The sequence below is a fragment of the Chenopodium album genome, chromosome 24 (genome assembly GCF_948465745.1).
Source record: "Chenopodium album chromosome 24, dcCheAlbu1.1, whole genome shotgun sequence".
Taxonomy (NCBI): Eukaryota; Viridiplantae; Streptophyta; class Magnoliopsida; order Caryophyllales; family Amaranthaceae; genus Chenopodium; species Chenopodium album.
This window is the reverse complement of record NC_137857.1, coordinates 35,109,758-35,123,975: the sequence shown is the minus strand read 5'-3', so window position 1 is coordinate 35,123,975 and position 14,218 is coordinate 35,109,758. Positions and strand designations below refer to the sequence as shown.

The 14,218-nt window shown below is 37.2% G+C and overlaps 5 protein-coding genes across 5 annotated transcripts; 2 read left to right on the top strand and 3 right to left on the bottom strand.

The window, feature by feature from the left end:
- Positions 1-34: 34 nt before the first annotated feature.
- On the bottom strand, positions 35-2,048 carry LOC145610960 (putative cysteine-rich receptor-like protein kinase 20). Its single transcript, XM_081666217.1, has 5 exons — positions 1,562-2,048; positions 1,167-1,286; positions 805-926; positions 519-716; positions 35-124 (listed from the first exon to the last, which is right to left on the bottom strand). Exons 1-5 carry the CDS (start codon positions 2,046-2,048, stop codon positions 35-37), a joined length of 1,017 nt encoding a protein of 338 aa, XP_081522343.1.
- A 2,551-nt stretch (positions 2,049-4,599) lies between these two features.
- On the bottom strand, positions 4,600-6,859 carry LOC145612570 (putative cysteine-rich receptor-like protein kinase 20). Its single transcript, XM_081667918.1, has 6 exons — positions 6,791-6,859; positions 5,964-6,085; positions 5,635-5,845; positions 5,257-5,494; positions 5,017-5,167; positions 4,600-4,938 (listed from the first exon to the last, which is right to left on the bottom strand). The coding sequence occupies exons 1-6, from the start codon at positions 6,828-6,830 to the stop codon at positions 4,642-4,644; spliced, it is 1,059 nt and encodes a 352-aa protein (XP_081524044.1). The 5' UTR covers positions 6,831-6,859; the 3' UTR covers positions 4,600-4,641.
- Positions 6,860-7,013: 154 nt separating this feature from the next.
- LOC145610958 (antimicrobial ginkbilobin-2-like protein) lies at positions 7,014-7,748 on the bottom strand. Its single transcript, XM_081666216.1, has one exon. It carries the CDS (start codon positions 7,746-7,748, stop codon positions 7,014-7,016), a length of 735 nt encoding a protein of 244 aa, XP_081522342.1.
- Positions 7,749-8,375: 627 nt separating this feature from the next.
- On the top strand, positions 8,376-11,259 carry LOC145610957 (putative cysteine-rich receptor-like protein kinase 20). Its single transcript, XM_081666215.1, has 7 exons — positions 8,376-9,126; positions 9,436-9,546; positions 9,748-9,869; positions 9,972-10,164; positions 10,285-10,522; positions 10,649-10,799; positions 10,955-11,259. The coding sequence occupies exons 1-7, from the start codon at positions 8,376-8,378 to the stop codon at positions 11,252-11,254; spliced, it is 1,866 nt and encodes a 621-aa protein (XP_081522341.1). The 3' UTR covers positions 11,255-11,259.
- Positions 11,260-11,543: 284 nt separating this feature from the next.
- LOC145610956 (uncharacterized) lies at positions 11,544-13,552 on the top strand. Its single transcript, XM_081666214.1, has 3 exons — positions 11,544-11,661; positions 12,493-13,062; positions 13,293-13,552. Exons 1-3 carry the CDS (start codon positions 11,544-11,546, stop codon positions 13,550-13,552), a joined length of 948 nt encoding a protein of 315 aa, XP_081522340.1.
- Positions 13,553-14,218: the final 666 nt, after the last annotated feature.

The following is a 14,218-nucleotide window of genomic DNA, read 5'->3' as shown; positions in this document are numbered from 1 at the left end:
TACTTATTCATTAAACTGGATAAAAGGAGCTTTGTCACACCGCTTGATATGAGCCACAATGGTTGAGAATGTTACTAAGACAGATGACCTCTAGGAAGTCCTCAATGGACTCCCCTGTTTGCACCTACAGTACCAGCCAGGACAAGAAGAGGAAGTCATCAAGAGATCAGAAATTTTTGCAGAGACTCCCCTAGTTGTATACTACGTATAACATACATTTTCCAACATGGCCTTTTATAACAAAGTTCAGGTTGTAATTGAAATCATACCGTATAGAAATCGGTCAAGGCTTTTATTTGGGGGAAATTCCCTGTTTCTCATGGTGAGAAACGAAATTTGTTTCTCATGGGGGCATTTTCGTGAATAAATCAACAACTTTTTCAATACTGTGGGCTCCACAGTTGAATAAAGTTGAAAAAGTTGTTGATTTATTCACAAAAATGCCACCATGAGAAACGAATTCGTTTCTCATCATGAGAAACTGGGGCCTCCTCTTTGTTTGGAACAAACTCATATACAAGTAAATTTTCTGCTCCGTCTAAGCAAAATCCATAAAGTTTTACAAGATTCTTATGTTGCAGCTTTGCTGCTAAGCATGCTTCACTCTTGAATTCCCTGATTCCTTGCCCTGATGGACTTGCAAGCCTCTTAACAGCTATAGCTTGTCCATCTGCAAGTGTTCCCGAAATTTTTTGAAACAAATATAAGTTGTTTGTCTGACAAGAAACAAATTATAGGTATGCAGTTTGACATTAACAGAAGAAAGCAGTAGCTTTATGTTATCCGTCAATTACGCAAACATACCATATAAACAACTCCAAATCCACCTCGGCCAATTTTATTTTCAGGAGAGAAGTTGTCAGTGGCAACTTTGATAATATCAAATTGCAAGTGCAGATTTTCCATGCTTTCAATCTCTTCAATTCCTGCAGAACACAGCACAGAATCTTATCCATGCTTTCAATCTCTATTAGACTGCAAAATTTTGTTTATCGTCTCTACAGGCTGCAAATTCCTAACAATATAGTAGGTACCATAATGATAAAACTGATACTTGAAAACTCGATAATACTTGATTTGAAGATTACAAAGAGCTCCACGGAGTCCACCCTAGATCTGTTCTCCAGAACATGCTTACATGTAAAAGTTATTAGTAGATGAATTACCAGTGGGCTTTCCTCTTGCTTTGTATTTTCTGAAGTACAAATAGACGTTCAAGATAAATGATATCCCTGCAACTCCAGCAACTATAATAACAACAATATATGATACGTGTGATTGTTTCCCTGCATCAAAATATACATTTCTATTAAAAAACAAGTAATATACTAAAATATGGTGGTAGCTTCAAAGTTAAAACTAAGCAAAAATGAAAAACAGACTACAGCAAAGTTATCAGAAGCTTAGAGTCACCTGGGTGGAAATCAACAAAGAGGTATTGCAATCAACAACTTGGTTGTACAGTTGTCCCTAATTGCTTTCCATTCATTGGAAGCCTATAGAGTCCAGTTTGAAAGCACTTGTTGCACTCTGATGGGGTTAAATCAGGAGTGCAATCAACATGCTGAAAGTATTACATTTTCACTAATATAGACACTTCCCATTGCATAAGCCAGGGACGTATTATTAACTTTGGCCTTATTGGAGAGGTCGATCAACATGCTTGATAATGGCTGATCAAACTGCTTGTAAGCAGGAGGTCCATACTCATAATTGAAATACACAGAATCATCCTCAGTGGAGAATATGGAGCGGTTAGCATAACGTAGCATACATTGCCCATAAAACACAATTGCTTCAACATGATTTGGACACTTCTGTTGAATTTGACCTACTGCTTCAGTGATGCAGTCTTGGCAAAGCTGAGCAGTGTAGGTGCCATCACAAAGGAAAAGACCATACACTTTATCACCACCCTCACCCACAGTGAAGTTGTAGAATTTTTTGGTCACTGCTTCAAAGGAGAGATTGGATAGTAGAAGGTTTAAATTGCTTTGATATATGCTTTCATGATCATAGTGTCCCTCCTCTGAACAGAACTGCTGCATAAAAGTGACTTGATCATCAGAAACGACCGCTTTAAAGTAATGGATGTGTGGAAACACTTTAAGAGATAGAATCAGAAATGAGGTTATTCGCAAGAAAGTAGGTGTGGCGGGCATTGTAGATAAACTAAGGGAAAATCGTCTGCGTTGGTTTGGACATGTAAGACGGAGACCCGAGGGTGCACCGGTGCGAAGAGTGGAAGAGTGGGACCATGGAGGGATTAAACGAGGAAGAGGGAGACCAAAGATGACTTGGTTGGAAGGAGTGAGGAAGGATATGAAGTGCATGGATTTACGTGAGGATGAAGTTTTGGATCGTAAGGGATGGAGGAGAAAGATTTATGTTGATGACTACACGGAATAATCAAATTTGGTTCATGTTAGCCGACCCCACTTTTGGGATTAAGGCTTTGATTGATTGATTGATTGATTGATTGATTAAAAGGCAGAGCAGACACATAGCTTTTGGGATGTAAATAGCCATTCGCAGTAATTTTCTTTTCAAAAGAAATTATTTGATAAGATGTATACAAGGGTCAATAAAGCTAGATATGTACTCAAAGCAAATAACTTCAGATCACTCTGGAGAATCATACCATTTAAACATAATCCTAATAATTTTTTCCAGTCATAGTCATAACAAATGAAAGCTCACAGGTCACAACTGTGCTTCAGAGACAAATATTCTTTAACTGTTATTATCACAGATAAACATGTATGCTCTGACCAATCCCAATAAATGTAATAAAACTTAAAAATTGTTCACTGCTTAATTGTTTTGCTACCAAAATAGAATGCATGAATCACGACATTCCAACCTCTATCTCACAATGCAACGTAATATTAAAAAGATATTGACTTAGATGAAACGAGAACTGAAGTCTAGAGATAGCATTTTAAGAAACATCGGTCAAATACAGCTGGAATTTTGTTACAGGTCAAAGACAGTTTATTGTCGGAAATCAGGGAATTTACTAATCAGAAGAATAAGTTCAGAAAATGATTTTAACATAGTTCTCTACGGTCTACAAGATGCATGTAACATTAGTAAATTTGAGCCTCTCTATACATAAGACACTCTTAAACTAACTAGTTATCCTTGCACCGAGAAAAATTAGTAAAAGTTGGCTTCCAAATTTGTTGTCCAAAACTTGATCAAAGCATAAGTGGAAATATAGTATAATATTGGATTTGAGAAAATATTATACTAGTATATTTTTGTATAAATTTGTTGAAAGTCAAAGCAGCATCGCTGCATCTTTAACTTATTGTGTAGCGAACTCTTCATCTGAGTCAAATCATACATCAATTATTGGGCTATATATGAAAATTAAACTAATCTATAATCATGGTGTGAATGCACAATAGTATAACTTCAAGAATCCTGACTAAAGTGTTTATTAATTGCAGAGGACTTTTTCAAAACCCCATTTGATTGAAGATGATATCACAACCAAGATAAGTAGATCAAATTGTTGAACCAATAATTTTTAAAAAAACTGTGGAATACCTCAGTAGACTTCTTGATTTGTTGAGCAGATATTATATGAAATGACTGAGGATACAAAAAATAATTACCAAAGACTAAGTGCAACAACAAATATTGTAAAATAAATAATGAATATACAGCAATGGAACTACATTAAATAAGGAAGCAGGAATAAGCAGAATAAGCAGCCAATAAAAATATATTTACTTTGCAGAATAAGCAGGAAGGATGGCCTTACAAGTGAATTCCTTTGATCATAGTTCTCTGTTGTCATAACATGTCATTACTGACTCGATTCCTTGATATGATCTTTTAGTCAATTTGGCTCTCACTCCTTCAAAGTAAGGCATTGAATTCCAAATGAAAACTGAAGCATAACTGCAACTCTGCAAGTCAGAGATATGAAACCACAATACTACTGTAGTACGCTAAAGAGATCCATTCTGTTAAACCACTAGTAGTAGTTGTTACTCTGTTCTACTTATTTAAGGACCTGGGAAAAAAATGAATAAAAGAAAGTCAACGACAAAGATAGCCCCATAGAAAAGCTAAAATGATTTTAATCTAATGGGTTGCAGGTCAGGAATCTGAAGTACAGAGTGAAACTAGGAAAATTTCAGCTTCTGCAGAAGATTCATGGATTAACTAAATACCAACTTCGAAACCCTCAATCAGTAAGATATATTAGAGTAAAAAGCACATAGCTGATGATGTTATATTGAAAAACTTGACAGGCACAGCTGCATAGGCAACGATATAATCTACGAGTATGATTTTTCTTAACTATTAATTGCAGCCATTTTCATCAAGTAAATTTGATGCAGGACCATATATATGGAGGCGTGGAGCTAAACGTGAATATCCATTATATTCCCCCGACCCCCACAGTAGATAAATACCCTGCCTTTAAAAGGTGGTTTAGTTGGTTCAAGGGGACAGGCGGTAAAATATCCACAAGATATGAATAAAAAGAGGACCAACAGCAAAAAATTTCTACAGGTATATAAAACACTTGAAACAAAGATTTTATATTTACATGAAATAATTCCAGTAAATAGTCTTTTAAGCATTAAAATCATCGAGTTGTCTGCTTCCCAAGGCACAGAGTTACCTCCCCTGCATAGTAGTAAACACCTCTGTAAAACGTGCATTACTTTCACTCGAGGCTTGAGGCATGTTTCTCCTATATGGAAAAGCTGGAGGTGCTGTCAGAGAAGGTAGAACTACTGACAGGCTACTGAGCATGGACAAAATTAATCCCATTGTTGGCCGTCTAGCTGCGTCTTCTTGGACGCACAATAGTCCAATATGGATGCATCTTGTCACTTCAGGGATTAAGTAATTTCCTCCAAGATTTGGATCTACTAACTTCAAAGCAGTCCCATCGTTCCAGAGCCTCCATGCCTGCGTTGTGAAAGTAACATCAAATTTAATGCAGATGTAAATTTAGTTGAAGTCCAATAAAAGAAGATTAATACTTACATGATTTAGAAGATTTTCATCTTCTTCTTGTAGCTCAGAGACACTATTCCTATGTCCACTCACAATTTCCAGAAGAATAACTCCAAAGCTGAAGACATCAGACTTAACTGAGAATTTCCCGGTTGAAACATACTCAGGAGCCATGTATCCACTGCATTATGTATAATACCTCCATAAATCACAAGTCACAAATTATGACAAGGAGAAATTATAGCTAAGAATTAGGGAAGGTTAACTCACAATGTTCCAGAAACTCTGCTGGTATTTCCCTGAGTTTGGTCAACCCCAAATAGTTTTGCCATTCCAAAATCAGCAATTTTGGGGTTCAATTCTTCATCTAACAAAATATTGCCAGGCTTGAGATCCCGGTGGATAATCCTGAATCGAGAATCTTCATGAAGATACAGCAGTCCTCTTACAATTCCCAATATGATTTTTTGCCGAGTTTCCCAATTCAAATGGACTCCCCTATTTGTATCTACATCATCAAAGATGACAAGGATTGTCAAGAAATTACAAATTTTCACAAATTGGTTGTAGTAATTAAGCTATTCTGCATCTCCATCGTAGTTTTTTATAACAAATTTCAAATTGCAACAGATCGAAAGAAAATAATACCAAAGAGGAAGCGATCAAGGCTCTTGTTCGGCACAAACTCATAGACAAGTAATTTTTCATCTCCTTCCAAACAAAAACCAAAAAGTTTTACTAGGTTTTTGTGCTGCAGCTTTGCCACTAAACATGCCTCACTCTTGAATTCCCTGATTCCTTGCCCTGAGGGACTTGCAAGTCTCTTAACAGCTATAGCTTGTCCATCTGGAAGTGTTCCCTAAAATTGCCATGGAAGTGATAATAATTGTTCCAGTAAGATGTCAAATCTGAATAAGTTTATACATAGGAAGGAAAACGTAAATAATCCTTTATTTATCAGTCATGTTCGAAAATACCATGTAAACAATTCCAAATCCACCTCGACCTATTTTATTGGCAGAGGCAAAATTGTCAGTAGCAACTTTGATAGCACCAAATTGTAAGTGCAGAGTTTCCATGCTCTCAATCTCTTCAAGTCCTGCAAAACACATCACAGAATCTCATTCATGCTGAGATATCTAAAAGACTGCATATGTTTTTTTTACCGTCATATTACTTGGTATATAAGCACCGCTAGTAAAGTTTTAGCAGATAGACAAATATCTCTTGTAGATGACATATTTGATAAAATTAGTACACTAAATGTTGGTCAAAGAACTCTGTAACTATTATCTTGCTTTTGAAGGTAATAATCATTTAGTCACCAAATGCCTGATGGACCTTTATCATTTATCCATGGAGAATTTTTCTAGTTATGGAAGATACTTGATATCGTACAAATTTATGCTAAAGTTAAATTCACCATGTTTAAAGGAAAGAAATTACGGGGTAGATGATATTTCTAAACTGTCATTGTCTAAACAAGAATGTAAATTAAAGATATTCATGTTTCTAACCACCAAGACTGATATATTGTTCTCAGTTTAATAAACAAGTTAAAGTTCATCCCTGAGAAAAGATAAGGGAAATTCCAACCCCCACCAGCAATTATTGTCATGGGGTAAATTGAATCATCTTTCTTGTAGAAATGAATAAACTAAGACTCATGATCTGATATCTTTTACAGAGTCAAGTGGAAAATGTACTTGAAATCAAATAAATAACTCGATCTTCCCTATATCATGAAATTCTATTTCCCAAAACATTCATATCTCCAAATTTCATACTTAAGAAGATGATTTACCAGTGGGTTTTCCTCTTTCCTTGCTTTTGCGGAAGCACATATAGAAGTTCAAGATAAATGATATCCCTGCTATGGCAGAAACTGTGGTAAGAGCAACATAAGAAGCACCAAATCGTTTCCCTGCATCCATTAATAAGTTCCTTTCAGATTTTCTTCATGATGAATTTTACTTCATAAACTAATTAAGAATGAATGAAAACATTTCAGGAGGAAAGGTTTGGATTTAAGTGCCACCTGGGCTGACATCAATATAAAAGTATGACAATCGGCAACTTGGCTGCACAGTTGTTCCGATTTGTCTTCCATTCATTGGAAGCCTATTGAGTCCTACTTGCAAGCATCTGTTGCAGTCATATGGACTTAAATCAGGAGTACAATCAACATAGGCCACAAGTGATATTGTTTCCCTAACATAAACAACTCCTGATGCATAAGCCAGGGATGCATTATCTGCTATGGCCTTATTGAAGAGGTCGATTAACAAGCTCGATAATTGCTGATCAAACTCCTTGTAAATCTGTGGTCCATACTCAAAACTGAAATGCACAGAATCATCCTCAATCGAGAATATGGGATGGTTAGCATAACGTAGCATGCATTGCCCATAAAACACTATTGCATCAACATTATATGGACATTTTTGTTGAACTTGCCCTGCTGCTACAGTAATGCAGTCTTGACAAAGTTGAGCAGTGTAGGCCGCATTGCAAAGGAATAGGCCATACACCTTATTAACACCATCACCTGCAGTAGAGTTGTAGAACTTATTTGAGACTGCTTCACTGGAGAGATTGGCTAGAAGATGATTTAGATTTCTTTGATATATGCTTTCATGATCAAATTGTTCTTCAGAACAAAATTGCTGAATAAAAGTAACTTGGTCTTCGGAAATAGCAGGTCTGAAGAAAAAGACTGAAAGACAGAGCAAATAGATAACCTTTGGGTTAAAAATACCCATTGACTTTAGTTTCATTTTCAGATGTTATGCTTTGATAAGATCCAATGAAGTCTGATAATACATAGATATGTGCCCAAAGCAATCAAATTCAACTTACTCAGGACTTTAGATAAGCAAACCATTTACAACTAATCCTGCAATAATTAATTGTTCTGTCACTATCTTCATACAGTTATAAGTAAAAAAATAATCCCAGTCAAAGTCAGTACTTTAAAATAGTCAACTACTCAATCGGTGGCACTTCCAGGAAATAACTATACTCAGGAATTCAAAGAGATTAAGTTGGAATGCTACAAAGATGACAATTACGTTTAGTAAAGATGACGAATTAGATAAAAACAACTTTAATAAGGCAATAATTCTTATTTGTGATTTTGAGTAGATGTCCAATTAATCAGCGCTAGTAATACATAAACAAAGCAATTAATAATTCAGATGCTAAATCAGATGACGGGAACTGAAGTTTCTATACAGCAAAAAAAAAAATTGGTCATATTCAGTTGAAAAATAAACTGTAAGCTAAAAACTTTTCATTAATGATGTAAACTTATTAATTAGTCAGAAAGGAAAACCAATAAATTCAACATCCCATGGTCTGCAATATTCCTCCTAGTACAAAGAGAAGAAATGGACCAAACAAAACTTGTACTTTATTTCTTATCAAGAACCTTTATATTTCTTTGCCTTTCAGATCTTCTACTACAGGCTGCGATTGCCGAGGATCAAGTCACCTACATAGATAGCTACTGTGGAGGGGATCAAAAATATGATCAGGAAAGTGAATACTCAAACAATGTAGATCTACTATTATCTAATCTCACCTCAAGAGCCAGCACAAACAAGTTCTACAATGTCACTATTGGAGAACCCCCCAACCAAGTCTATGGCCTTTTCCTTTGCAACAGTTACACCACCAATCAGGTCTGCCAAGATTGTGTCACACTTGCACAGGGTAGAATCCGACAAAAATGTCCATCTAGTGTAGAATCTATTGTGTGGAATATAGAATGCATGCTACGCTATGCAAACCACTCCATTTTCTCCATCAACGATGACTCTATACATCGTCCTATAGGGGATGGACAAGCAAAGTATAGTCAGTATAATCAAGACTTGACAGACACATTTATCAGCCTCGTCAGCACGGTTACAATTGGGAATTCATCGTTAGCATCAAGCACAACAGTTTATTTAACAAGAGACCTATCAATGACTTGTTTTGTAGATTGCACTCCTGATTTAAGCCCCTCAGATTGCAGCAATTGCTTACATAGTGCACTAAGTAAGTTTACAACACCTGGTACCAAATCTGGAGGACTCCTGCAACCAAGTTGCAGATTGATGTATTTTTTCAATGATGCTGGATCTCTTTCACCAGGTACTTAAATTATGACGAGAGTATGAAATAAGAATTTTTTATCTTGCTTCCTTGCAGTTTCCACCCCCCTCCCCTCCCCCTCTCTTCTCCCCTGTCTCTCTCTCTCTCTCTCTCTCTCTCTCTCTCTCTGATGTCTTCCCTTGCGTATAATGACAAACAAAGATGAACACTCCAATAAGTTGTATTTTCCTGTTTGTTTTTGAGAAAAGCATAATCTTACTTGCCCAAAGAAAGAAGACGGACTACATAATATGAAATGTAATTAGAGTATGAATAAAGTAAAACTTACATCTCAATTTGTGAATTCAGGCAAGGGGATATACATAGCCTTGGCTGTTACTTCAGTAGTTGCAGCATCATCTTTGTTCTTACACTTCTTCGTCTTTCTGAAGAGAAAATATTCCACCAGAAAGCCCATTGGTAAGTTTGTTCTCTTCTCACACTTTCACTTGCTGAAGGAAGAACCAGCAGGTTATTACTTATTAATGGGGTAGAAGGAAATATTAACTTTACGAAGACAAATCATCACTTGATCTGCTTAAGATAAAGAAATTTAAAATTAATCAGGATAGTCACACAATCCAAAATAAACACTTTAACAATGGTTTTCTGTCATTTCAGGGATTGAGGAAATTAAAAGCATGGAAAACCTGCATTTTGAACTGGAAACTATTAAAGCAGCCACTGATGGCTTTTCCCCAGCCAACAAGCTTGGGCAAGGTGGATTTGGAATTGTTTACATGGTTCGTACGATACTTACGATGTGATCTTGCTATTCATATTCATGTTCTTCCACTATAGATATTGACTTCTTTGACATTGTTAAATGACAATGCTGATTTCAGGGAACACTTGCAGACCAACAAGCAGTGGCTGTTAAGAGGCTGTCAAATGCTTCAGGACAAGGAATCAAGGAATTTAAGAATGAAGCATGTTTAGCCGCCAAAATTCAGCACAAAAATCTTGTCAAAGTTTTCGGATTTTGTTTGGAAAGGGATGAGATGCTACTAGTCTATGAGTTTGACCGATATTTATTTGGTAATGTTTACTTTTGCACATCCAGTTGAAAACGAGTTCAATGCATCACAATTTCTTTACAGACATGTGACTCATTTGAAACACCTTCATTCATAATATCTCATCAATCATGAACTGCAGATAAAAAAAGAGGCGCAACTTTGAAGTGGGAGACACGTTACAACATCATAGTTGGAATTGCACGAGGCCTCTTATATCTCCATGAAGATTCTCGGCCCAAAATTATTCATCGTGATCTTAAACCAAGCAACATATTGTTAGATGGAGAGATGAACCCAAAAATAGCAGATTTTGGCATGGCAAAGCTTTTTGGAGGGGACCAAAGTCAGGGGAATACCAGTAGGGTGGCAGGAACATTGTAAGATAAAATTTCAATTTGAATTCATTGTATTACATCCTTATCACTTTATAAAGCAGCTTATAAATATTAACAACTTAAGAAGAAGAATGCTAACCTTTATAAGAAACGTAAATTGTGATGCAGTGGATACATGGCTCCTGAATATGCAATAACAGGACAATTTTCGGGCAAGTCTGACATTTTTAGTTATGGTGTCATACTTTTGGAGATTTTGAGTGGTCAGCGGAATAACTTGTTTGATCCAGATATGGAGGCATATAGCCTTCTACATTATGTAAGTTAAAACTCTGTAGTCAATTATTCATAAACTCCCTCCCCACCCCCACCCCCCCCCCCCACCCCCCCCCCCCCCCACCCAAAAAAAAAAAAAAAAAAAGAAAAAAATAAATCACTTCCCTGATATCATATATTGCAATGTCTCTTTACAAGGCTTGGAGGCTTTGGGATGAAGGAAATTCTCTGAAGTTGCTAGATTCAGCACTAGGGAATGTTTCTGCAAAGACTGAGGCAGAAATATGTATACAGGTTGGGTTGTTGTGCATTCAAGAAGACCCAGACAAAAGGCCTAGCATTGCATCAGTTTTGCTCATGCTTAACACCCAACCTGTCACAATACCATCACCGGTACGCCCTCCTGCTTTCCCTTATTGCCTAGGTAAGAAAGCAGCTCCACGTGAAAGTTATAGCATTCAAGCAGAATACGAAATCACTGAATTGAATCCCCGGTGATAAGTAAAAGCAGATGCAAGGTGTTTGGCAAACAAAATCTTGTGAATAGTATCAATTAATATAAGAGCTTGAAAGCCAATATATATTGGAATGTTTCTTTAAAGAACTGCAGTTATTGTTTAGTTTTGGGAACAATTTATATTTTTTCTCTGACTTGTGATGTTTTATGAGTTTGATCTTATATACTGTAGTGTATAATGAATGAAACTGGAGCAAAAATTTCACCTCTGCTAAACTTTACTTTTGTTTTTATTTTTCAGTTTTGTTTTATTGTCTTTTCAGGATAATTATGCTACAAAATCATATCAGCAGTGATTTCACTGCTTCAAAAAATGACTTTGCATTGTTTGTTCGTCATATCAGGCAAGCACAAAATAGTTACGAAAGAATATCAACTGCACTTCATGGTTTCCACATATTAATTTCATCATTATTTATACCCCATTCCCTAATCACACATTATGGTGCATATTGTAAGGAAAAAGTATTTATTAGAGATAGTTTAAACAAGATTTACCGACTAATCTTGATGAGGTGATCCCTGGAATCACCTGTCCGAAGTCTGAACTAGGTTATCAATTCACCAGTTGCATAATGCAGCATACACACAGGATATCATCTGTGTGCTTATTTTAAATCAGGACATACTTCTACAATCCTCTTATCTGTAGCCGTAATGCAGTTGCATTGCTTTGAATTCATGTCCTCTCTGCAGTAAAGAACCAACATTTTGTCAGGGACATCACCAGTTATGGAATTGTAGAATCCAGATTCCAGAAATAGAGACTTCAGCAATTGAGCTGTGAGAATTAAGCTTTAAAAGAACAAGAATATGGTTGATCTGATACATGCTATTCACAGAGTAGTTTCCACTGTAATAATTGGATTTGTTACCAATGATGGATTGGGGCATGTCATAACACATGTAGAACAATGGCAGTACCACCACCAGCAGAAAACAAATGGAATCGTCCATATAAGCCATTGAAACTAAACAGATGCCCAAACAATTCAAAAATTAGATGTCAGGAACTAAACTTATTCAAACACACATCAATCTTCAGAAGAATTCAATACTTTTAAGGATGACCAATAAAAAACTTAAAATTTTCCTTCATTTTTAAAAAAGAAGGGTTGGTAATAATTATTTCCTGAATATAACATCACCACAAAAAACTGCAGAATCTGTTTAGCATCAAAATAATAAGTTTGACAGCTACATTAACAATTTTGTCCAGATATCCTAAAAAAATTTGGTTCGTTGTGTTTTGCTCATAATCAACGTGCTAAGGGGGATAAGTTTGCTGGTAGGAGTAGGAAATGCATTTTTGTTGGATATCCTTTTGGCAAGAAGGGTTGGAGTCTTTTTGATTTAGACACTAAGGAATTTTTTGTGTCAAGAGATGTCAAATTTTTTGAAAATATATTCCCATACTTGGACACGGTTGCTACCAATTTTGTGCCGGATAGTGTGCAACATGAAGTGGGTATCAATGCTGATTTTTCAGACATTATAATAGAGGAAGAGCAGGATGCAGCAGGGCCCGCAACCACCTGCCCAGACCGCAGGCAGGCTGCGGAACCCCCTGCCCAGCCGCAAGCAGCAGAGCAGCAGCAGCAGGGTGCTGTACCTGCTGTGCAGCCGCAACCACAAGGGCAGCAGCAGCAGCAGGGTGCTCTGCCTGCTGTGCAGCCGCAACCACAGGGGCAGCAGCAGGTTGCTCTGCCTGCTGTGCAGCCGCAACCACAGGGGCAGCAGCAGGGTGCTGTGCCTGCTGTGGTGCCGAATGCAGGGGGGGTGATCCTCAGTCTGCAGTACATGACACGGGGGCTGTTGATGAAAATATGGGTCGTGGTTTCCGGCAGAAATTTCCAAACGTCAAGCACAGAGATTTCGTCACTCATACAATGTTCACGCAAAGTCCATCCCCCGTCTCACCTAAGTCTACATCTCCACCTCCCTCGGGTATGCCGTATCCTATAGCACATTATGTTAGTTGTCACAAATTTTCTGTGAAACACCAAAATTTTATTGCAGCTGTTAAAGCAGGGAAGGAGCCTACATCCTTTAAAGAAGCAATGACAGATGGAGGATGGTGCAAGGCTATGCAAGACGAAATACGTGCCTTAGAAGATAATGGTACATGGGTTATGGAAGACCTTCCCCCAGATAAGAAAGCTTTGGGGTGTAGGTGGGTATATAAAATCAAGCACAAGTCCGATGGTAGTATTGAAAGACTGAAGGCTCGATTGGTTATCTTCGGCAATCATCAGGGCGAAGGGATAAATTATGAGTAGACCTTTGCTCCCGTGGCAAAAATGGGGACTGTTTGTTCTTTTCTGGCAATTGCATCATCTAAGAATTGGGAACTACATCAAATGGACGTCCATAACGCATTTTTGCATGGTGACTTGAATGAAGAGGTTTAAATGAAGCTCCCTCCAGGATTCAAGTCTGATTCCCCTGGCAAGGTATGTCGTCTAAAGAAATCTTTATATGGCCTAAAACAAGCGCCTCGATGTTGGTTTGCCAAATTGGTTGCCGCCTTGAAGAGGTATGGATTTTCGCAGTCATACTCAGATTATTCACTCTTTACATATACTAAGGGTGCCATACATTTAAATATCTTGATTTATGTTGATGATTTGATAATTTCTGGGAATAATTCCGCTGCAATTAAGGCCTTTAAAGATTATCCTGGTTCATGTTTTCATATGAAAGATCATGGAGCTCTAAAATATTTTCTTGGTATTGAGGTTGCCCGTAGCTCTAAAGGGTTATTCCTTTCCCAATGAAAATATGCTCTAGACATTATTCATGATACAGGTTCATTGGATAGTAAGCCTGCTCCAACTCTGCAAATGGGGCGCTCTTAGATGACCCTCAGCAGTATTGTCGATTTGGTGGGACGTCTCATATACTTGGCTGTTACTCGTCTCGACTTAGCTTACACAGTGCACATT

Coding starts and splice junctions, on each gene's coding strand:
- LOC145612570 (XM_081667918.1), bottom strand. CDS start 6,830: ATGTGCTTCCGCAAAAGCAAGGAAAGAGGAAAACCCACTG. Junction 5,495..5,634: donor CCTTGATCGCTTCCTCTTTG/GTATTATTTTCT, acceptor TTGATGATGTAG/ATACAAATAGGGGAGTCCAT. Junction 5,168..5,256: donor AGCAGAGTTTCTGGAACATT/GTGAGTTAACCT, acceptor TACATAATGCAG/TGGATACATGGCTCCTGAGT.
- LOC145610956 (XM_081666214.1), top strand. CDS start 11,544: ATGCTACAAAATCATATCAGCAGTGATTTCACTGCTTCAAAAAATGAC. Junction 11,662..12,492: donor AATATCAACTGCACTTCATG/GTTTCCACATAT, acceptor AATTTTGTCCAG/ATATCCTAAAAAAATTTGGT. Junction 13,063..13,292: donor TGCAGGGGGGGTGATCCTCA/GTCTGCAGTACA, acceptor ATTTTATTGCAG/CTGTTAAAGCAGGGAAGGAG.
- LOC145610958 (XM_081666216.1), bottom strand. CDS start 7,748: ATGGGTATTTTTAACCCAAAGGTTATCTATTTGCTCTGTCTTTCAGTC.
- LOC145610960 (XM_081666217.1), bottom strand. CDS start 2,048: ATGCAGCAGTTCTGTTCAGAGGAGGGACACTATGATCATGAAAGCATA. Junction 1,287..1,561: donor AAATGTAATACTTTCAGCAT/GTTGATTGCACT, acceptor ATTTTGATGCAG/GGAAACAATCACACGTATCA. Junction 717..804: donor GATTTGGAGTTGTTTATATG/GTATGTTTGCGT, acceptor GTTTCTTGTCAG/ACAAACAACTTATATTTGTT.
- LOC145610957 (XM_081666215.1), top strand. CDS start 8,376: ATGGACCAAACAAAACTTGTACTTTATTTCTTATCAAGAACCTTTATA. Junction 9,547..9,747: donor TTCCACCAGAAAGCCCATTG/GTAAGTTTGTTC, acceptor CTGTCATTTCAG/GGATTGAGGAAATTAAAAGC. Junction 10,165..10,284: donor GTTTGACCGATATTTATTTG/GTAATGTTTACT, acceptor CATGAACTGCAG/ATAAAAAAAGAGGCGCAACT.